The 23,143-nt window shown below is 43.1% G+C and overlaps 1 protein-coding gene across 3 annotated transcripts in view; it reads left to right on the forward strand.

The window, feature by feature from the left end:
• The window catches only part of LCP1 (lymphocyte cytosolic protein 1), a 49,625-nt gene extending 33,794 nt beyond the window's left edge, over positions 1–15,831 (forward strand). For 2 of the 3 annotated variants that reach the window (XM_032099771.1, XM_032099770.1), the window contains exons 6-16: positions 134–215; positions 2,278–2,443; positions 5,166–5,308; positions 7,307–7,402; positions 7,909–8,104; positions 8,284–8,362; positions 8,563–8,677; positions 9,526–9,659; positions 10,644–10,767; positions 12,833–12,957; positions 14,364–15,831. In XM_032099771.1, coding sequence (XP_031955662.1) covers positions 134–215; positions 2,278–2,443; positions 5,166–5,308; positions 7,307–7,402; positions 7,909–8,104; positions 8,284–8,362; positions 8,563–8,677; positions 9,526–9,659; positions 10,644–10,767; positions 12,833–12,957; positions 14,364–14,496 — 1,393 coding nt within the window. In that variant the 3' untranslated portion in view covers positions 14,497–15,831. Of the gene's footprint in view, positions 1–133; positions 216–2,277; positions 2,444–5,165; positions 5,309–6,936; positions 6,964–7,306; positions 7,403–7,908; positions 8,105–8,283; positions 8,363–8,562; positions 8,678–9,525; positions 9,660–10,643; positions 10,768–12,832; positions 12,958–14,363 lie in introns of all 3 variants that reach the window. The other variant, XM_032099772.1, reaches the window with a different exon arrangement.
• The last annotated feature ends 7,312 nt before the right edge of the window (positions 15,832–23,143 follow it).

Consider the following 23,143-nt stretch of genomic DNA (forward strand, 5'->3'; position numbering starts at 1 on the left):
TGATTATCTGTATTCATTAAGCAACTCTCCAGCTCTTAGACTTGCTCTTCAATGTAGAGACAAAAGCTATACCTGTATTTTGTGCGTATGTAGCTTAGTGTATTTCTTGGTTTTTTTTTTCTTTTATTTCCAGTAAGATGATCAACTTTTCAGTGCCAGATACCATTGATGAGAGAACAATCAACAAAAAGAAACTCACACCCTTCACAATACAGGTACTAAAACACAGTAAAATTCTTTGCTTTTCCCCTTAGGATGCTTTTGTGTAATCACTTAGAGGAAAGGCTGGTTCTGCCCAACACAATCAGACAAAGTTTTCTGTGGCACAGTGTGATGCTCAGGTCCATGTCATAAAAACACGAAGACTTATATTTATATTTCTTTCCAAATATATGAGCAGCCTGACTAACCAAACACAATGAGTAATGTTTACCAGATCAGAGCTTTAGATACTTTTGTGGTAGATGCCATATGAATGCAAGAGCACAGAGATAATACAGTGACCAGTTATAGTTGGAGTAGCTCTCAGAAGGCTGAATCCCTCTTTTAAGGCATGACAATGGGCTTGAACGCACAACTGATGTTGTTGTAGTCTGATGTCCTCACCAAAATACTGACTCTGACCCTGGCAAGTACCATGGAGTGCAAGAGGCCTGAAATGGGACCACAGTCTTTGCCTGCCTTTTACAAGACAGTATTTCACCTTGAATACTGAATCCCTCCTTTATTTCTATCACATGCACATGCATATGATTTAAAAAATTGACAAAAAGGGTATTAATTTTCACCTACTTAAAGTTTATTGTGTTTCTCACACAGCAGTATGTAGAGAGATATTTTTATATGAACAACATCTATGTATCTGGTACAGAATATAAATAGATATATGGAATAGATATGAACCTAACCCAGTTTAGCCCTCAGCTACTCTGATTTGATGGAACATTAGCCAGATTCAAGTGAGCTCAGAAGCCATTAAATTGGATTTTTATGCTGTATACCACATTTTTCAGTTCTAATCGTTTTGGTCAGCAGCATAACTTAATGATGCAGCTCAGATCAATCCCTGCCACACATAGACATGATTTGATCAATATAGCTTCCACTTTAACTTAACCCTTTTTCAGCTGTCTGCTGGAGAAAAGGTAATTAATTTGAAATGGTGCAATTTTTCTAGCTTATGTGAATTTACACTGTGTCTCTCTCTGCATTTTGTATCTAATCAGATCTCCGTGTCATGCCAGCAGTGCTGAAATTCATGTGCAAAATTGCAAATCTGTGTGATAAATCGTATTTTCCAGGCTTCTTTGCCTACTTTACTTGTCCTCTGTTAACCATGCCACCTTTTTGCATAGTGTAGACCTGACGATCAGATTTTCTTATTCCCTTTATTTTAAATGGTCAGGAAACGGCAAAGGAACATAATGTTCATGAAATATCACTTGGTTTATGCCTGTCACAGTGAATCACTGAATCCCTCAGCTTCCTCTGCACACTCCCAGACCAGGAGTCCATACTCCAAAGTTCAAAAAGAAAATATCCAGATTTTACCAGTTCCAACCTTGGCTGAACTGCAAGGCTAAAAACTCATCACGTTTATTCATACTGATTCCTGGGACAGTGTGCTCCTTGTAAACACTACCAGCTAGCAACTTACTTGTATCTTAGGTGTCAGGGCTTTTGCAGAGTGCTTAGGGAGAGCCAAACGTGGAATATCTACCAGTTGGTTGGGTTGTAGCTCTTTTCTCCCTCCATGTGTGCAGGACTGAGCAGAGGAGAGTTTGCCCCATGCCAAAGCTACATCTGTACTTGAGCATGAGCTTGAGCATTAGCTCTAGGGAGAGCCTGGCTTTGGTAACCAGGATTGAGCCAGGACATCACTGTGAATGTAGATGTATGCTCTAGGCTCCAGTGCCTTGTGACATGACATTTGCCACCTCTGCCAAAAAGACGTCCTTTCTGTCTTTGTGTTGAGACCCAGAATCTACCTGTAATCTCGAGGAGAGTCTGCATTCCCCTGCTCCCTGTGGCCAGACATGTATCCTGGGCTGCATCAAAAGAACTGTGGCCAGCAGGTCAAGGGAGGTGGTTCTGTCCCTTTACTCCACTCTGGTGAGACCCCACCTGGAGCACTGCCTCAGGAAAGACATAGTTCTGTGTACGTAAATGCATTCACAGTGAAGCTGCCTGCAGATTTCACTTGTTTTGGCTATGCCCCCTTCCTGTAGCCTCAGCTCTCAAGTTCTGCATCACTCAAAAGTTCTCATCTTTCCCTAGGAAAATCTGAACCTGGCCCTGAACTCTGCTTCAGCCATTGGGTGCCATGTTGTTAACATTGGAGCTGAAGACTTAAAAGAAGGGAAACCTTACCTGGTTCTGGGTCTTTTATGGCAAGTCATCAAAATTGGACTCTTTGCTGACATAGAGATCAGCAGGAATGAAGGTACGTATGGCTCTTCCTTTCAGTGCTCCACTGTTATCACTGCACAGTCTTTAGGGTAAAGCTCTTTAAAGGAAAAAAAAAAAATCTTGTTTTTAATTTTTTTCTTCAAGAATTTGTTGTCTGTTCTCTTGGCTGGTCTAACTTTCCTTGCTTTTCACAAGCTGCAGCATTCAAAAGTCCAAGGCTTTCTGTAGACTTGTGTGTTCAGAGCCTTTTCATGCCCATTGGGTCAGGAATGGTGGTCTACCTCCAAGTATATTGGTGTTTTAGCACTAAATCTGGGATAAGGAAATCTACATTCAGGAAGTGTGGCTCTTTCTTGCTCTTGATTGCCAAACATCTGCTCGCTCTTTGTGAAATCATAATTATAGAATCACAGAATAATTTTAGACCCTGGAGATCTGACTCTGCCATGCAGCTACCTGCTTTCAGCAGTACAACATCTTAAGGTCAGATGAGGTTGCTCAGAGCCTTTTCCAGTGTTTTCTGGGCAGCCTGTTCCAGAGCCCAACCACTCTTACTCTGAATTTTTTTTCTTATGTCTAGCTGGAATTTTCCTTCTGGCACCTTGTGTCCATAGCTCCTCATCCTTTTGCGGTGCACACTGGAGAAATGCAGATCTGGCCCCTCTAAAATGGTTGAAGACAATACTTGCTCCCCTCTCCAACCTCTCTTCAGGCTAAACAAACCCAGTTTTATCATGCTCTTCTCTTATGTCACAAACTCCTATCCAAACATTTTCTTGTCCTTCCATTAAACTCTCTTCAGTTTGTCAATGTCTCTCCTGTATTGGGGAGCCAGAAACTGGACACAGCATTCCAGATGTGTCTCACCAATGCCAAAATTCTCCATGAAGTAGCTTCAGCATGAAGGCTGTGGGTGTACATGCAGTCCATACAGCACCTCATCTTGCTGCTTTGTTCCCCATGCCTCTGGATAGTCCCTCACCCAACAGTGACACTTCTTTCCTCCAGTTTCTGTGCAGATGTTGCTTCACTCCTGTCACATTTCTATCCCTTTTGTTGCCAGGGCCCCCAATTCCCATTGCTTTGTAGGTAGCCTTGCCCTGCTTATTTGCTGTTTTTTTCCCTTCTGGTATTTATTCCTTCACTTCTCATCTAAGACTTCATCTAAGACTAGACAAGCCAAGAAAATTCTGATTTCTTTTCAGGTTCTCTCTTTCCCTCATAGCCCTTCTCTGCAGCTGTTTCAGGTAAAATTTCCCTTTGTCGAACATGGGACCCTGTATTTCCAATGAACTTTCATAAGCATGTGATATCAAATGCAGTCATACATCCCAACTTCTATGAGAGGGAATTACCTGGAATGCACTTAATATCATGTTGGATTTTCCCCTGGTCATATCAAATGGTGGCTCAGAGTAGCTTAGAAGGCACCTAATACACTCAAGTTCTCCTCCTTGGTTGGTGTAAGCTTTTAGCTAATAGCAGTTATTCATATTAACTCCCCAGTGAACATCTTCAAACATGGCACTATTAAATTGCATTCCGTTTTTATTACTGTCATCTAGTTCATTCTGTCTGATTTCCTGATCATCCTCTGTATTGACTATGCCACCTAGTGAATATCATCTTCACATTTTTAGCACGTTACAAGTATTTGTGCCAAGATAATTGATGCAAAAAAAAGGAGTAAACATTAATCCAAAAATCAATCCACGATCAACTCCACAAGAATGCTTCTTCCAGCCTTCTCTCAGTGTTAACACTGTTCCCTTCATAAAATCCTCTGTCTACTTCAAAATATTTAAAAATGCTTCTGTTATCCCCCTCTGGTGAAGTTTAACCCCATTGCACCCTATATCAAATTATCTATGTAACTCCAGTTATGGTATGTGTCCACTGTTTCCTTTATGTAGCCAATCCATAATTCTTTCAAGGATTGACAAAAGAATTGGAAGAAGATCAGAGCAGTGCAACACCCTCTCCCTTTTTACCACATTAATAATTAGTCTCCATGTTAGTTCTTCTTTTCAAAACTTGTTCTAAAGCCTTTCATCCTCCAGAGATCACTGAACACACTGCATTTGCAAGGGTCAGTCCTCCCATCCTGCCTGTTCCTCCTCTTATGAGCATAAAATCAATTTTTCTATATAAATAGGGTATGTCCTCAACTGACAGATGAGTTAACCCTACTGGCCCACAAGCCCATGAGGTCATGTGCAAATATTCCAGAATGCCTGTGTGAATCCAGCTTCAGTGTGAAGGTCACTGAGATTTCTTTCGTTGAAGCTGCAGAAAGCCTGTGTTCATATTCATTCCAGGCTTGCCCCTGTGCTCAGCATCACTGCATCCAACTCTGGACTTCTCAGCACAGGAAAGACTTGGAGCTCTTGGAGTGGGTCTAGAGAAAGGCTACAGAAAGGCTCAGAGTTCTGGGGCACTCCTACGAAGACAGGCTGAGAGAGCTGGGATTGTTCAGCCTGGAGAAGAGAAGGTTGCAGGGAGACCTTATTGCACCCTTCCCGTACCTAAAGGGACTTACGAGAAAGATGATGACAAACTTTTTAGCAGGGCCTGTTGCAAGAGCAAAAAGGATAACGGTTTTAAACAAAAGAGGGTAATCTAGCTTGAATTTTGGCAACATTTTGGCCACTCACACTTAGAAACTAGGGTAGGAAAATGTAAAAGAGAGAAAACAGTTATACGTTTTCCTCAAAAAGTACTCACATCATTATTTTAATTTTTTTTTTCCTGCGTAGCCTTGATTGCCCTTCTGAGAGAAGGAGAGAGCCTGGAGGACCTGATGAAGTTGTCTCCAGAGGACCTGCTGCTGAGATGGGCAAACTATCACCTGGAAAATGCAGGATGCAACAAAGTCAACAATTTCAGCTCAGACATCAAGGTATGAGCAATACTGACCAACAAAAGCAAAACAGCAGCTCTACACCCAAATTCCTGTCCTCCACACAGGGATTGTGCACTGAAACAATCCAAGCATGTGGAGCTGGGTACATAAAATGCTTTTACTGGGGTTTGCCTTTGCACTCAGTAATATTCCTCCTCTTCTTCCTGATCTCCCAGTCATCACTGCCAGCCCCAGCACATGAATTGCCAGAGAAAGGAATGGCTGCTGGCTCTGGACAGGGCATATGGACACTATTATCAGTTCCTTGCCTCTCCTCCTTTCCAAATGTCCTTAAATAACTCTTGACCTGACTTTGGTTTGGAAAAGCCTGGACCTTACTCAAACATGTAGAGAAAGATGATTGGGCATTTCCAATTCCCCGACTTGATCTTTCCCTCACCTGAGCTATGTGCTCCTCTGTCCCAGCCTTTGCTATAGCCCTGTATGCACTTTTCTGCGAGTTTTAATTCAGTGGGACTATTCAAAATACTACAGCTAGACTGGGAGACACTTGCAAGGGTGGGTTTGGAGTCTGTGTAGCATTATTTCACGTACTTGGGACCTCATGTGCTTGTAGGTGCAGTTTTCAGCAGAGCTTTCTCTGTAGGACCTTTGTTGTTCCCAGACAGATGTATCTGAACCTCAGTGGTGCCTGCTGATGAATTTCAGACCCTAAAACCCAGTGTGAGGCCCAGCTAGCATCCCAGAGACGCAGGGGGTGTATAAGGGAGGGTATCTGAGCTAGCTTACGAGAAAGCCAGGGGCTGGCCAGAACACCAACCTCACCAGCCACGACCTGACTTGCCTGCTCCCAGAACAGCATGGGAAAAGTCTGGCTCCAGAGGTACCTGGTCATAGGCTTCACTAGGGACTGAAGCATAAGCACAAGCATCAATTGCAATACAGAAAAAAAAACCACCAGGAAAGGCAACAGGAGGGGTAGAGAGTCACATTTAACAGTAAAATTTTTATTGTAACAGATTTTTGGTTCACTGGGTGGAGGTGACTGGAGAATATCCATGGGAAGGGAATGGAGTCTTTCCCATCTTTCTGTGGGCTGGCCAAAAAGACTATGGTGCAACTGATTAAATCCTATCTACAACTGAAAGCTAAATTGCAATTCTGGTGTTTACAGTTGGAAAATAAGGCACACATTAACAAGATTTCAGTGTTTACAGACATTCTCTAGCTAAGCCTGTCTCCCCACCTCACTTCTGTTGTAAATAACCACTTTCTATATGATGCATAGTAATGCACATGTAAAATATTTAAAATAATTCAGGTAGTCTGCTTTATATTTTGAAGATCATCAGTTGGGTTAGTTAGTCAAGTCCGTAGACATTAACATGTAGCTTTATTTTCAGTTCTTTGAGCTATTTTTGAAGTGAGTTAATATTTTCCACATATGGAAGCAGCATTGTATTTCACAAAAGATTAAAGACACAACATGTGAAATCCTTTTCTCGTTCCTGCCCTTTTGCCTGAAGAATGCTGATACTGTTGTCAGTTTTTACTTTTGTCCTTGAAAACTGTGCTTTCTCTTCCACAACTGTTCCAGCCTTGCTTTGAAATCCACTTTAAACATCTGCTTTCTCCTTCTGCATTTTCTTTTATTAAATGCTCAGCAGCCTGACTTCTACAGCATTATAAAGGTATGCATTTTCTTACCTCTGATTTTATGTTCAGATTAAGTAAATTCTGATATCTTTTTGTTGTTGCTGTCCTTTCTTTAAGTGCAACACACAGCATTTTTGTCTCTTGTGTTGGGCGTTCAGCAGCACATATATATTGGCTCAGGGAAGAAATAGATCTGGCAAACGCAGCATAAAGTAGAAATTGCTAAGTGCTTCCAGCTTAATTAATTTAATTATGTAGCCCAATGATCGATGTAATAAAAATGAAGCATGCAGGCACATTGTTCAGGGGAGCACTGGCATGCAAAGGCTGAGCTTTAGATGTAATTTTTCTTCCCTTTAATTTCTCTGTCTGTCACAGGACTCAAGAGCTTATTACCATTTGCTGGACCAAGTCGCCCCCAAGGGAGATGAAGAAGGCATTCCAGCTATTACTATTGATATGTCAGGATTAAGGGTAAGATAAATTTGGAGTAAATGCCGATGTTTTCTGTCTGTTACTTGCATTGCTGGCCAACACAGGGCTGCACTGGGATGTCAGAACCAGCAAATTCTTTCTCGTATTGCAACATGAGCTTGAATTTCAGAAATCAAAGCTTTCAAAGAATTAAATTTTGGGTTTGGATTTTTGTTAGATATTAACTCTGAAACTTCAGCAACCATTTAATCACGCTGATAAAGTACTAGCATGCAACAAGTGTATTTAAATACATTTATCTGTGGATTTCATCAAACCATCACATTTTATATGGAATATGGCTGTAAAAGCAATATGGTGGGATGGTTGAATCGTAGGCAAAGCCCGTTTTTACTAACTTGCCATTAGTAAAAGTGGGAAAGGGAATACCTATAAATCCATCAAGGAGCTGCTTTAGCAGCTAGATCCCCGCATGCAGACCCCAAGTGGGTGTGGGTGCAGTGCCAGGGCGGGGTGGGGCTGATGTCCCGTTCTGTGCCGGGCAGGAGAAGGATGACGTGCAGCGAGCCGAGTGCATGCTGCAGCAGGCTGAGCGCCTCGGCTGCCGCCAGTTCGTCACCGCCACCGATGTCGTCCGGGGCAACCCCAAGCTCAATCTGGCCTTCATCGCCAACTTGTTCAACAAATACCCTGCCCTGCATAAGCCAGAGAACCAGGACATCGACTGGAGCTCCATTGAAGGTCAGGAAAATGCAAATATCGCATGGTGCACCATTACTTTCTTATTTCCCATGTCAACCCATGTCTCCTTCTGTTCATGGTTCAGTGTGCTGTAAATTGAGAGTTAGGGTTTCTTCTCAAAACACATTACTGAAGTGTTGTGTTCTGCAGACCTTTGATTGATGTGTCTGTTGTTTTAGGTGAGACAAGGGAAGAAAGGACATTCAGGAACTGGATGAACTCCCTTGGCGTTAATCCACGTGTAAATCATTTGTATAGGTAAGATGAGGTATTACACTTCTTTCAGATGACAAATAGAGCCAGCAAGTTGCTTGCAAGAACATAAAAACTTTTGGGCCCTATAACAATATATGCTGCTTTGTGTTTCCCAACAAACTAAGCTTACCTCTGCTAACAGTTGAGTTGTATCTCTTTCCTCTGTTCTTTGGACAACGCTATATCCTTTTTATTGTTTTCAGTGACCTGTCAGATGCCTTGGTTATCTTCCAACTCTATGAAAAGATTAAAGTGCCAGTAGACTGGAACAGGGTGAACAAACCACCGTATCCTAAACTGGGTGGCAACATGAAGAAGGTACAAAAAGCTGGAATAGCTCCAGCAGTGATGCCTTATCCTCAGTGAATGCCTGTATCATTTCAAACAGCAATGTGGGTACTCATATTGCTCTCCAGTCCCAAGAACAGCACCTTAAATGATTTTTTTGCTTAGTCAGTGGATAATTTTTCATCCTGAAAAAGAAATATACATTAGACTCACTTGCTCTCTTGACAGGTGAAAAACATTTGTCAAGTAAAAAGACTTGACAACTCTTGCATCAGGATCTAAAAACTGTATTTGCAGATCCCTTTTGCTACTGCTTTAGGCACTGATTATAATGCATCTGGACCGTGAGATGCATGGCACCAGCTTAATTACAGCTGTCTGGATCACTGCCCTCCACATCAAATGAAGACAGTGATGATAAGCATTCTTGATCAGATGCATCAAGAACCGATCACACAGTTGCTGCTAAATACAAAGCTTTCTCCCAGCTATCTAGATGAGTAATTGCATCCAACTAGACCAGAGCGATCAACCAATCTAAAATATTGGCTGGGACACTAATCCTTTGTCTCAGTGCAATGCCATGATGCTGGAGGTACCCCTGAGCCATGTATTTTATTTTCCGGGGTAATCTGCTTTTCAGGCCCTGATAATGAAGTATAGCATTTTCTTCTATGTTAACTGTTTACCATGGTATTTTTGGGATGGATCTGCCTGCTGGTAGTCAATCAGCTGTATTATCACAGAGCCCCAAAGTTCCTGTTTGCCCAGGAGGATCTGGGCTGAGTGATCCAAAGAATTTAAAGTAACAGTGTCTTGTCATCTTTCTTTTTTTCCTTGTATTTTGGAACCGCACCAATTGACCTTGCCATTAACAGCTTGAAAACTGCAACTATGCAGTGGAGCTGGGAAAGAATCAAGCCAAATTTTCCCTTGTTGGCATTGCTGGGCAAGATCTGAATGAAGGAAACCGTACGCTCACTCTGGCCTTAATCTGGCAGCTGATGAGAAGGTAGGTCAGCCAGCCACGAGCTTCAGAGCATTTTGCTATGCTCAGTTTGCATTGCAATAGTTTCCTGATGCTGTCACTGAGAAGGCTGTACAGCCTACAGCCTTCTCACTCCTCTGTTTGCACTTAAATGCCGAGGCAGAGTGACCTTTCGCTCACTCCTAGTTAAGGATGTGACCAGAGCACATCTTGTGGGCAAGGCCATTACAGTCAGCTCACACAGAAGATTATTATTGTCACTATCTGTATAGCAAGAATAAATGTTTATTGCATGGAAGGGAGGAAAAGAAGTTAAAAGGTGTCTGTATCAGGGAATAGGGACAGTGTCCCAGAAACAAGGAATTGATGTGGAAGTTTTGTCAGCTGCTCCCTGAAGTGGGCACAACTCAGTACCTCTCCCCATTTTAATGTTAGTTCTCCGTGTGTGCATGTTTCTGTGTTTAAGAGCACCATAACTGAGAGTAAAGAGACACAGTAGTTAGGAACTGAATACAGACTAAATTCAGACTATAGACACAGGTATAGGTTTATCAGTAAGGTAGTTAAAATAGGGATGAGGTGATTACTTACCATCAGTTTGGGATATCTTTCCAAGGTGTATGCTGACATCTAAGCAAAATATTCCGGGCTTGTTTTTATGCAGAAGGTCAGTCTTAGGTGAGCAGAAGGATTCCTTTCTATCTCTAAAGTCAGTGATTATTTTTTAAGCACTATGAGAATGACTCATTTACAATGAGATACATTAAGAGGGACCTTCCAGGAATTTTAAGTAACCAAAACTTTTAACACTCCCAAAACAGTGATTAAGGAATTGGGTATGAATTAAACGAATTAGATTAATTACTCTGTTATAATATAAATCAAATGCACTGTGAGCATGTGTGAGGCAGAGGAATCATTGGGATGATCTCAGTCAAGCTGTGCACATACAGGACAATTCTGAGGTTACAGCAGACTTTGAGCAAATATCCTGGCTTCCCTCATAAGGTACACCCTGAATATCCTTGAAGACATTGGTGGTGGAGAGAAGGTCAATGATGAAATCATTGTCAGCTGGGTCAATGAAACACTGACTGCGGCTGGGAAGGATTCAACCATCTCCAGTTTCAAGGTACAGGTTTTTTCAGAAGTCTCTGCTTAGGAATCTCTTACTTGGTGTCTTTGTGTGTATGTTATATAGATGTTATGTAGATGTGTGTATGCATATATACACACACACTCTACATTATGATATAACTCACTACATAGATGGATTACTTTTCATTCCCTTTTAAAAGCTTGTTTAAATGCACAGGTTTTATTCCAGGGACTTTATTGTGAAAAAGTAATAGAAATATGATATGAAAACAACAGGAAACATCTTGAATTCCAGTTTGGCATGGGAAATCAAAGTATGGAGACAGGAATGATGACTGGAATTAAGGAAGAACTGCTGTGCTATTGGTTATGAATCAATAGCAATTACAAATGACAGTATTAAAAGGAACAATAGCAATATATTTATAACCTGGTAGTACCGTTCAGGGGTACCTTGCCCTATTTTGCAAAGTACCATACAAACACAGAGATGGACGAGTTCTAGAGAGCTTCCAATTCCACTCATGTATCTATGACACTTCCCAAGCTAGGGAACTCAGTGGATATAAATCAGCAGTTTGCACCAGGCGAGAACAGATCCATCAAACTTTGTGTAATGAGTTCAGGAATCACACAGCTGGTCCTCCTCACACCTCCCATCAGTAGATGTCTATCAGTGTCATCTCCCCACATGAAGCAAATGCACTAGCCCTGCCCCCCATCTTTTGCTTTAATGACACTGTATTCTATGAAAAGGTGACTTGCTTAATGGGTGAAGGAAAGGCTGTGGATGTTGTCTACCTGGCTTTTAGTAAAGGCTTTGACACTGTTTACCATAACATTCTCCTGGAGAAACTGGCTGCTTATGGCTTGGACAGGTGCACTGTTTGCTGGGTAAAAACTGGATGGCAAGGCCCAGAGAGTTACATCCAGCTGGTGGCTGGTCACCAGTGGTGTCCCCAGGGCTCATTGTTGGGGCCATTTAACATCTTTATTGCTGGTCTGGACAAGTGGATCAAGTGCACCCCCAGTTTGCAGAGGACACCAAGTTGAGTGGGAATGTTGATCTGCTGGAAGGCAGGAAGGCTCTGCAGAGGGATTTGGACAGGCTGGATAGATGGACCAAGGCCAGTTGTGGGAGGTTCAACAAGACCAAGTGCTGGGTCCTGCACTTGGGTCACAACAACCCCCCAGCGCTACAGGCTGGGGGAAGAGTGGCTGCAAAGTGACCCAGCAGCAAAGGACCTGGGCGTGCTGGTCAACAGCAGCTGAATGTGAGGCAGAGTGTGCCCAGGTGGCCAAGAAGGCCAATGGCATCCTGGCCTGTATCAGCAATAGAGTGGCCAGCAGGAGCAGGGCAGTGATTGTGCCCCTGTACTCAGCCACACCTTGAATCAATCCCGTGTCCAGTTCTGGGCCCCTCACTGCAAGAAAGACTCCAGCACTGAGATGCTGGAGTGTGTCTAAGGGGCAACAAAGGTGGGAAAGGGTCTGGAGCATAAATCCTGTGAGGAGTGGCTGAGGGAGCTGGAGGTGTTTATCCTGGAGAAAATGAGACTCAAGGAAGACCTTGTCACTCTCTACAACTGCCTGAAAGGAAGGTTGTAGCCAAGTGGGGATCAGTGTCTTCTCCCAGGTAACAAGTGACAGGATAGGAGGAAATGGTCTTGAGTTTAGAAATGGCCACGGGAGGTTTAGATTGGATATTAGGGGAAATCTCTTCCCTTGAAGGGTTGTCACCCTGGAACAAGCTGCCCAGTGAAGTGGGTCACCATCACTGGAGGATTAAAAAAATGTATAGATGTGGTGCTTAGGAACATGACTTAGTGGTGGACTGGGAAGTGCTAGATTAAGGGTGGACTTGATAATAAAAATCTTTTGCCACCTAAACGATTCTATGATGTTTCATCCCTTGGGTAAAAAATAATCCTTGAAAGAGTTCCTGGTCTGCCATAGATAAAAAATTATTCTGAGCAGCCCTTTGTGAAGTTCTAAATGGTATCTGACTGAACTGTCCATTGCTCTTGAGTCTAGACTCTGGCTTTTTGGGAGTTCTGTCATTCTGTTCTTGCATTAAATTTTATTTTCCCTCTATGCAGGATAGCAAAATCAGCACCAGCATGCCAGTCCTGGATCTCATTGATGCCATTCAACCAGGTTCAATCAAGTACGACCTCTTGAAAACAGAGGACCTGAATGATGAGGAGAAACTAAATAATGCTAAGTATGTTTCTGCCAAGTGGCACTTAGCATGAGTTATCTGCTCAGGCTTGCCTAACTCTGCCTTTGAGAACTGCTCTGCTGTCATTCTCATCTCATCAACCTCAAGTGAGAAATACCACCAGAGTTAGAAGCATGAAAGCTGGGAGTTAGGTAGCAAAAAGACTATCAGTGGAAATGGAGTGTGTAATGTTGTAGTTCCTGCTTTATAAATCCCTTGAAAGGATTAAAATCACTTGGCTTCACAAGCTCCTATTTTCTCATATTAAATTTAAAATTCTTTTAGAGATCAGGGAACAATGCCAACAAAGTTAGCCATGGAAAACAGGGATTAGAGGTCATGATAGCTCTTTAGTCACCTACGGGTGGAACAAGGGCATATTTAAGAGAGAAAGGGGAGGACAGGATTCATGCCTGAAAATCTGGTTCTGTAGATGTGGATATTGATTTTTTTTTCCCTGAATGCAAACGATTTCCTAGCAGAGAGTCCATTCTGGGGGCATCTCCCTCTCTTTTCAGAGTTACACAGATCACCTCCTGGTCTGATCATCAGTTTAACTTCTCCTTTTCTATGCAGTAACTACAAAGGAGAAAAGGATGACTGTAAAGCAATCAGAGCTGCCATTCTTTTTAGAAAAACTTTTCCCACTGTTCTTTTTCCCTTCCATTTCCTACCATCTGTTCTCTTTCTTTTCTTGCAATCCTATGTGTGCTTTTCTCTGTACTTTATTTCTTCATTCCTCTGCTGTTCTTTTCCTCCTTCCCTACTCCCATTCCCCTATGTTCCCAATGTTTCCCTGCATTTTGGGAAAAATTTCACAAATGTGTGTGCTCTGAAGTGGGAAGAACCTGGGATGTTCTAGCTTTTTTAATGAAAAAATAAGAGAGCAGAGACAAACCCACTGGAGAGCAGCCAGTGGCTCTGAGCAGGGAGATGGGAATGTCAACTTGCCCTTTCTGGGTATGACTGAAAAAAGTCCCCAAATGTTGATTTCCAACAGCACTGATCTCCACTGACATCAGCCTTCTGCTTCCATCCTTGCAAGTTTGTTTATGTGCAAAGTCTGAGTCTCAGAGATTGAGGGGGAGAAAGACCAGAATGTCTGGTTGTGAGGATAATCTTTCAGGGGATGGAAGATTAAATGTTTCATACCAAGATCTGACGTGCAGTCTCCCATCCTGCAGGTAATCAGTGCTCTAACCATCAGGGAATGCACTCTGCCTTTTATTAGAAATGGAGTTCTTTATGAACCTGTCTCATACATTCCTATAGAAAAGTTTCACTTAGGTGAATCAGTGAAACCCACTCTAGTATTGATCATGTAAAACACTTAACAGGGGGAAAATTAATGCTACTGCACTAATTTCTGTCTTTATTTTTTCCTTTTTTTTTTCCACCCTGCAATGCAGATATGCCATCTCTATGGCAAGAAAAATTGGAGCAAGAGTCTATGCCCTCCCAGAAGATCTGGTTGAAGTAAAACCCAAAATGGTCATGACAGTGTTTGCTTGCCTTATGGGAAAAGGCATGAAGAAAGTTTAAAGCACAAAAGACTTGCACTGATGCCTGTTATTCACCCTTTAGATTCCTTCAAACTGGATGCTCTTCTCTGTATCTAAGAAATAATGCAGGGTGCTCATGCTTTTAAGGCATGAATATTATACATGGTTCCAGATCATACAGAAGTCGTGTATTCACGTGTATCCAGGAAATACTTTGTTTTGAACAGTAATATGTGCTTGATTTCTTTGCTTTATTTTCCACTTTGCTAGGTATAACCATTTCATATTCCTAAATAAGTTTTCGACGCTGAGGCCTAAGCATATCCTTTCATTAATGGATACCAGGGTTTTCTGTGAGAGGTCATCCAGTGACAGACAGCTTTTAGGACTATGAAATGTTATACTCTGCTTTTGCTGAAAATGTCATCGTGCTTTTTGCAGCATTTCTGCCATACTTACCTTCAGTTTGCACCTGGGATAACAAAACAGGTTTCCCCAAGCCAATGCAAGTAGTAGTGAGTATATTTTTGAAATGGTAGGATCCTCTGAGGAAATTCTTGCAGAAAGAAAGAAGTGTTTAGTGTCTGTGATGTGTTGCTGGTACGTAAACTGAGCAGCACTTTCCCCTGCAAGTTATGCCTCTGCCATCCATGGCATTGCTCACAGAGTACATTACTGCTCACTGAAAAACACACAGCAGCCTGGTCCTCCAAGAACACCCAAACTCTGGAGCCTTTGCTACAGACATTCTCCAAAGGATAATTCATTTTTACATCGTAATACACTTAAAAAAGATTGCAAAGCATGATAGAAATGAAAACCGTGTTAAAGAAACAAAGGGAATGTACTCAGTTAGTAGCAATAAAATAAGAAGTGAACCAAAGGGATGCAGAATGACATATTTATGTAGACGATAAAAATTAAACTCTGGTAACTTCGCAGACTTGCACTCAAGGGTCTGTGGCTCTGATTCAGGAGAGCATTTATACCTGTGCTTGCATAAGAAACACATACTAAAATGCTTCCCTGAGCCCAGGCTGGGATCCTCAACAGAGCTAAATCAGCTTTACTTTGCAGCTAACAAGGCGCTGTCAGTTTGCCTCTGTTGAGGACCTAGCCCTGTCTATGGGTAGTCAGTGGGATATATTTGCACTGAATCTCTTCCTTGGCATGAGACATTTACTGGCCTTTATGTGGATTTTACTGTGGTGAAATGCAGAAGGAGGAAATTTTGCCTTAATGCAATCCCGCTGACACAGTCTCAGTTCTCTCCCTCTCCCCCTCCCTTTCCTCCAGCCCTTCAGAATTGCCTTAATAAAGAACCAATACTCAGTGACGTGAAAAGTCTCCAAATAAAATGTTCTATAAAGCCAAATGTGTAGTCCTTTCTCTTAGTAGTGAATGTGCTAGTCGGTGTGTGTCGTAGAGCTGAAATGGGGACAGATGTAAAAATAATCTGTGGGCTCACTGAGAATGTGTCTTCTGTATTGTTATTGAAACCACAGATTGCAGAGAATGGAAAGAATTATTTCCTACACCATTTCTGAAAATGCTACCCTGAGACACTGTCAAAGATAGGACTTGCAGTATGACTTCCCCGTTTGGTGCAATGCTCAGCATCCTCTTCCTTTGCCCAGGTACTCATAAACTTTGCTTCTTTAAGCATTCTGCAATGCAAATATGCTGCTTTGTTTCTGTAGTAATGGCCAGATCCTGTTTCTGATCAGATCTGATTGCCCTGTTCCTCTTATGAACCTTATGGGCATCCTAAGACCCATTCTGTCTGGTCCCAGTATTTCCCAGTGCTGGCAGAGGAGGAGAACATCCCAAGTGTTACACGGTGGAGATGTCACCCCAGCTTATTGCCCAGGAAGGGGGAGTTACGAGACCATGGCCCCTATACCACTCCTTCTCTTTTTAGGCGTAGGACCTGCTGTGGCCAGAGAAGAGGGGTGGCACTGAAAAGGCAGCTGCTCTCCCCTTGTGATTTACTTGGGAATCCTTCAGAGGTAAACCAGAGAGAGGAAACTGACTGCAGCACGTCTCTCAGGTGGGATGACCATGTATTGTGTGTTTTGCATGCGTGTGTGTGTTTGCAGAATGAAGGGGCCATTTTTTGTTGGATAAATGGTGTAGACCTGAAAGGACTGGGTAATCCTGCCTGAAGACAGCCCTGCTTCAGGTTCCTTGTTTCAGGGAGGTGGTCTCGCCCAGACTCTGGCAATCATGAAGGATGAAGTAGACGACAGATTGGAAATGGCAGCAGAACCAGGGTGAGAAGGATGGCTTTTCCCTTGATCCCAAATGAATGCAGGCATTTGCCATCCCCAGAGAGTAGGAGGGATTTTCAGACGTTTTCCATGCACCAGCTCTTAGCAACTCAGCTTTTTGCACAGGGGCAGGATTTTTAAGTAGTCTGCTGAGATCGGCAGAGAGAGGAGGCTTCCACACATCAAGCGTTTCCACTGGGCAAGACGTAGGGCTTCAGGGGCCCTGGAGACTGAAAGCTGCCTCTCCCTCAGGCTCTGGAGAGGAGCCAGGTGATGTGCGGTGTTATTTGAATCATGTTTTGTGGAAGGGGCTGCTTTTCCTCCTCCTCAGCATCCCAGCGCCGGAGCCGGGCACCCTGGCACGCAGCCCTGCCTATTGCCAGTCCTCTGCCCGCAGGCTGCTTTCGGGAACACCACCGCTGAGTGCCAGCCCGCAGCTCTGCAGCAGGGAGAGCTAACCACGAGATGGCACTCACTGCACCCGGAGCTCTAGAGACTGGCGGGCATGAGCGCCAGCAGTGCGGTCCTCTGAGAAACGGAGAAAAAAATGGATACTGAACCCTCAGCACAGCGCCAGCACCCGCCAGTGCGCAAAAGGGAGTGAGTGCTGTTGGCAGGGATACTGTAGGAAATACCTACCAGATCTTCGGCCCTATTCCTGGAATCTCACTTGAAAAACGGATCTGTCATGGCCCCGAAGGCGTGGGAATAGCTGCATTCTGGTACAGGAGTATAATAAATATTTTCACTTTTCAGTGCATTTCTGTTTAACAGAGTATTCTTACTTATTTGATGGACTTGAGGTTTTGCTTTCATGAATGGTAATAGCAGCATGTATTAAAGCTCTCAGCAGGTGCTGAAGGGGTTAAGCCAATGACAAACATCACTAAAAAAACCCCACCAGGATCTGGAATTTTTTTGCTGTTGCTTTCCTCGAACTTTTTCCATCACTTTTCGAGAAAGCAGCTGTCTTTGGGATTCACTCCCAAATCAAGCTGGCTTTGTAAGCACTTCCATTATTGATTTTCATTGCACAATTAATCATAATTTTCAATGCTTCAAAAAGGCTTAGACATTCATACGAATAAAAATAAAGCATCAGCATTTAGACTAACCAGGAGAAGAAACCATGAGGGCAATCAATCCACATGCCTCAGGGTACAGTCTGATCACCAGATGGACTCAGAAGGAAATATCCCCCCACAGTGTAGTAAAGAATAATTAGGTGTATGATGAGGATTTTACACCTTCTTGTAAATCACCTATCCTAGCTAGAAATCATCTGTTCTAGCCTTAGAAAGGGGACAGCAAGCAGTATGACTGGCTGCTGTGCTCTGGTACAGATAAGGTTGTTTCTATTTCCTCCAGAACTGGAACTGAACCAAAACCCCAACCTGACATCACTCGTCCTTCTAAATGCAGCTTAATTCTGTTCTGAGGCTTAATCAAAAACTTCAGGTCTTGGTGTCCACTGCTGCCTAAATGAGCAGCAGCTTTGATCTGACTTCTGCTTGGAAAATAGGACCCCTCCTCTGTCAGCTGGCTGCAAAAAGCAAATGAGCAGCACTGGTCCTACAGCAAGTACTAGCTGCTGCTGCTTTCAGCTTGATGGAGAAATGGATCCTGGTGCCTCTGATCTTGCAAACCCATATGCTGAGTTGATCAGAGTCAGCTCTCTACCTTCTCCCACTTCTGGTAGCCTCCTCCACCATATGAAGAATATACTCATCAAGAATTTGGGAGCATTTTCCTTCAGGCTGCTCAGCCACTTAAGCCTAGTACTTTTCAGGCAAGCAGACAAGGCAATTAGCAGAGAGTAGCACCACTGAATGCCTAACTCTCATTGTCTGCTGTGTGGTGAGCCACTTTGGAGCTAAAACTTATCCACAAACCTAAGAAGCAGTTCATTAAGGAGGACAAAAATCAGTGGAGCACCGTGTGCTGGTAAGGTGGCATCTGTGGACTTTGTACAGCTTTATGTCACAAAACTCTAAATTAGGGCCAAGCTCACATTATAATACTCTCATTTTTTTTTATAATTGTCAATCAGTGCTCAGTGGCAGTTCTCTTCTGCCATCAGGAAAACTGTGTCATTCCCCTGACAATTCCTTTGTTGCTCTGAAAGTACACAGCTCTGATCTTAGTTCTCACTAAGTAAAATGACTATATTTATAAAGCAATGCTTTTCATTGCACCTTATCAACTTTTTGTGCCCTGATAACTTTTCAAAGGCATCTGTGCTTTATGGGAAACCTAATTTGTTTCCAGAGTGCAAACTACTATTACTATTCCAGATCCATGGTAAATTGTCCAAAGCTGAAATAGGCCAGAACTCACCCAGGCCTTGTGGTCACGGGTAATGCTATGTCTGAAATTTGTGAAAAGAGCAGAAGGCTACATAACCAATCATGCCTAGACACACTGCACTCCCTCAGGACAGGCACTCATTTAGTGCATTTGTTAGGGATCTAAGGAAATAGAGCAATGAATATCTGTAAATGCATAAAGCACAGAGAGGAGCCCCACGCATCCACTGGGGAAATCTCCTAGCAGGTGATTCACGTGTGGTGCCACTTCAATTCACACAGGCAGAAAAGCAATGTCCCATTGCCAGGCACCTCTGGCAGCCTGTGAGGTTGTCCTCGTTCTTCGCTGCAGTTAAGCAAGCTGAACACCGCAGAGCACGTGTCCATTTGTCACTGAGGTGGGGAGATACTCTGACCAGACCCTCAGCAGTGTGCCCTGCCTTGATTTTGCAGCCCTGGAGCAGAACACCCTGCATGTCTGAGAGGTGGTGGACAAGCCTTAGGAGCATCAGCCTTGCCATGCCTTCTCTTCAAGGCCTCTGTTTGCTCGGGTGTCAGCGGAACCATCCTGTGGTTAAGTAACGTGCCAGTGAAAGGCTCAGTCAGCCACAGCAGGGGAAACAGAGATTCCTGAGGAGGGATGCAAGCCCTGCCCACCGGTCCTACATCCACTGCTTGCTGCACTGTCAAATCACAATTGGCATCAGGGAAATGTGGCCTCAGTGTCCCATAATGCTTCTCAGACCTACCTGGGGTGATGCTGTCCATGTAGTGATCAGACTTTGCGTAACATTCAAACGCCTCTAGAAAGCTTCCAAATTTGTAGAAACTTCCCAAATTTGCAGTTGGAGCCAGATTCTAGAACGGTGACGGGTGTCTCTGCAGTGTGGATCTGCTTGCACAGACTGATGGTGGTGGGGACCACACCAGCTGAGAGGGGTGAATGAAACAGGGCAGGAACTTTGCTCTATGGAGTTTCTCTTCACCAGCATCCTCAAACAGGCCCTGGCATCTTTCAAACAGGTCCCAGCATTCTCCAAAAGCCCAAAGGAAGGGTCCACTCTTCTAAACTCTGCCAAATGCCATGCAAGAAATGTGAGCAAGTGCAAGGAGTGCAAAGAAGAAAGAAAATTCTGTTGATCCAGTCAGAGACAGGCAGAACACATCACTACTCCAGGGCTAATTGCATTCTGGATATGCGCACACTTAACCTTTGTACACAGAGAGGGGCACAGGTGTGCATCCATTCACATGCAACTTGGCCAAAGAGTGCTCTCTGTAGGTGGCACTTGGACCCCTTCCTCAAGTGCTCAGTAGGTCTGCTTGGAGTGCTCCTGGGACTCTCTTCGATATCCTTTGTTTAATTAAATTTGCCTTGCAAGTGCTCCTTGTTAAGACACTGGCAAATAAGTCAGCGTGTACTGGCAAGAAGAAAACATGAGTCACTTGACAATGTGTTGTTTGGGTGGTAGTTTATAATAGACCTTCAGGAAACAGAGCTCATGAAGAAAGTGTTTAAACAGTACAGACACCTCCCCACTTACCCCAAACTGTGCATACACTACAGCATCTTTCTCTCTGCTAACCCAGCAGAGCTGACTAGCAAACAGAGTAAAATTCAAAAAAAATAAAATAGGTTAGCACAACTGAGTCCTCAAAAAGGCCAAGGAAACATGTATTTTCAGCCTCTGCTCATACCTATCAGCTGTGACTGAAACTTACTGCTTAGGTCTGTTTCCTCCCAGGTTAATCCATCATTTTCTAGTACAGGCAGCATCTGATTTTTATATTTGAGAATGATGTGAGGGAGAAATGCCAGAACCACAGAAATTTAGGTATAGTCCAGATTTTCCCCTCCTGGTGGTTTCATGGGCTGCAAAATTGTTTCCTGAATGAAATAATAGAGGTCGGTGACATTGGCCATGTATGTAAATGATCACAGTGTCCTACAGAGATTAATTGGTTCATGAATAAAGATGAGGAGTTGAGGTGTGCAGAGAGAAATCATTTATCAATTATATGCCTTGGAAAAGTGAGAGATGATGCAACTTTAACAGCTGAATGGGTTTGAAAGGGGGACTTGTAAATTGAGTTCTAATTCTGTTCTGCCACATTCATAATAAAGAGCTGTTACACTAATTGCATCCTTGTGTGGCTCATGAGCGACAGCACTCAGCTGCATTGCACAGTGAGCAACAGAGATCAGAGTTTAGTTAGATTTTAGTCATCTTCTGCCTCACGTGGGAAGGATGCTCACTGGTTACCTTTGGCCTCATCAGTAGTGATAATGCACAAAAAAAATGTCAAGAGACTATCAACAATTTTCATGAGATTATTTTGCATTTGAATCTGAATTTAAAACACCAATAAGGACACCACAGACTCACTTGGCTTTTATGTTCTGCTTCAGTCACATGGATGCATCAGCACGATTACCCATCCCTGGAGGGACTCCCTGATTAACTGGAAACAAGAGAATTCTGGAGGATCAAAACCATAACAGACTATGCTAATCCCAAACAAGGAAAAGGATCTGAGGGATGTGGCTGCTGATAACAGCTGACCTCTGCTCCTCCTGCCCCTTCTGAGTGCTTGTTAACAGGTTTAGTGTTACAAACAGACAGCATCACCCTAGTGCGGGCTTTAGCACACACCGAAATACAAGCTCAGATCAGAGAATCTTGATGAGACTTGTTATTTAAAATCTTGCAGCTGGATATTGTGCCAGCCCCAGGATCAAAGAGGACAGCCACACTTAGATCGTGGTTGAGTAAAAAGGAAATGTCATGACACTTGGGTTGCTGATAACCAGGGGTGCCACTGATGGGAGTCACTGGAGATACTCAGTGGCCCTGCTGCAACTGCTTGAGACCATCTGGCTGCAGCAAGAAGTTTCTCCTTTGACTTGTTTTATCTGACAGCTTTCCAGGGTCTGGCTCTCTTTCACCAAAAAGAGCGGCCTGCAGGAGCCCAGCATGATGACCAGGCATAGCCCAGCATCTCAGCGTGTGCTGAGGGGGCTTGAGCAATGACAGATACCCTGACTTAGCAGGGACACACGGGTGCTGGCCTCTTCTGCTGCCACTGTTTTGGGCACTGACATCTTAAATCACCACACAAAGATGTGCCAGAGCCTGGTCTGGCTGAGGTACAACACCCAGTCTCCATCCAGGGGACACTGGTGTTACTACGTGGGAAGGTGCAGAGGGAGAAGAGAAACAGCATTCGGACAAAAGAGTGAAGACTCCTCTTTAGAACTGCCTTTAAAGTGTAATTATATTTTTTCAAGCAATATAATAATGGCATCAGCAGGCTATATATGTTGCCAGTCCTAATTCCCAGATGCATATTTTTCAACAAAGAAGTCAAGAGAATACTTCATTAATTATCTTCTCTGAAAACTAAGACCTGCTCATTCCTCCTTAAATGAAAGCGTGTGCATTTCCCAAAGCTACCCTAAAAGTTAACACAAACCTACACAACTGAAATTGTCCCCCCCTTAGTACAAGGCTTCTGGTCATATTTGCTATGGCAACACTTGCAAGCATCAGGTCATCATAGCCCATGGACTACCCAGTGGAGAAGGAATAATTAATCCAGGAGCAGCAAAATCTTTGAACTTTGACAGAACTTTTGATCAAGCAGCTCTTCACCAGGGAAGACTCAGCAGAAGCTAAAAGGGTTGCTGGAAATGATCAGTTTTGATGAATTTCTCAATCAGAGAAAAATGAATTTGTTCAAGAAAGGAGGATTTCAAATCTCCTCAAATTCAACTAAAACCTCACCTTGCAACAGTTTCTAAATTCAATGTTATTTCCTCCAGGTTTTAAAAACAGAGTTTATAAATGCAAATTAATTTTCAATAAAATAATTAAAATGCCTTGGAAAAAATCAAGCGACAGTTAAAATTCTCAAAATGAGGTGTTTTTATTAAAACTCAATTGTTTTAAAAGTTGCCCTTCACAGAGTTTTTTAAGACTGCATTTTTCTTCCCAGATAATCTGGGAAATACTTCCCAGGTTCTCAGAAGTCCTTGAAGGCTATTAAAAGATTTACTGCTGCAGGTAGAGTTTCCTCAAACAACCTTTTTTTTTTTTTTTTGTATGAAATA

Source organism: Corvus moneduloides, chromosome 2 (assembly GCF_009650955.1).
Source record: "Corvus moneduloides isolate bCorMon1 chromosome 2, bCorMon1.pri, whole genome shotgun sequence".
Taxonomy (NCBI): Eukaryota; Metazoa; Chordata; class Aves; order Passeriformes; family Corvidae; genus Corvus; species Corvus moneduloides.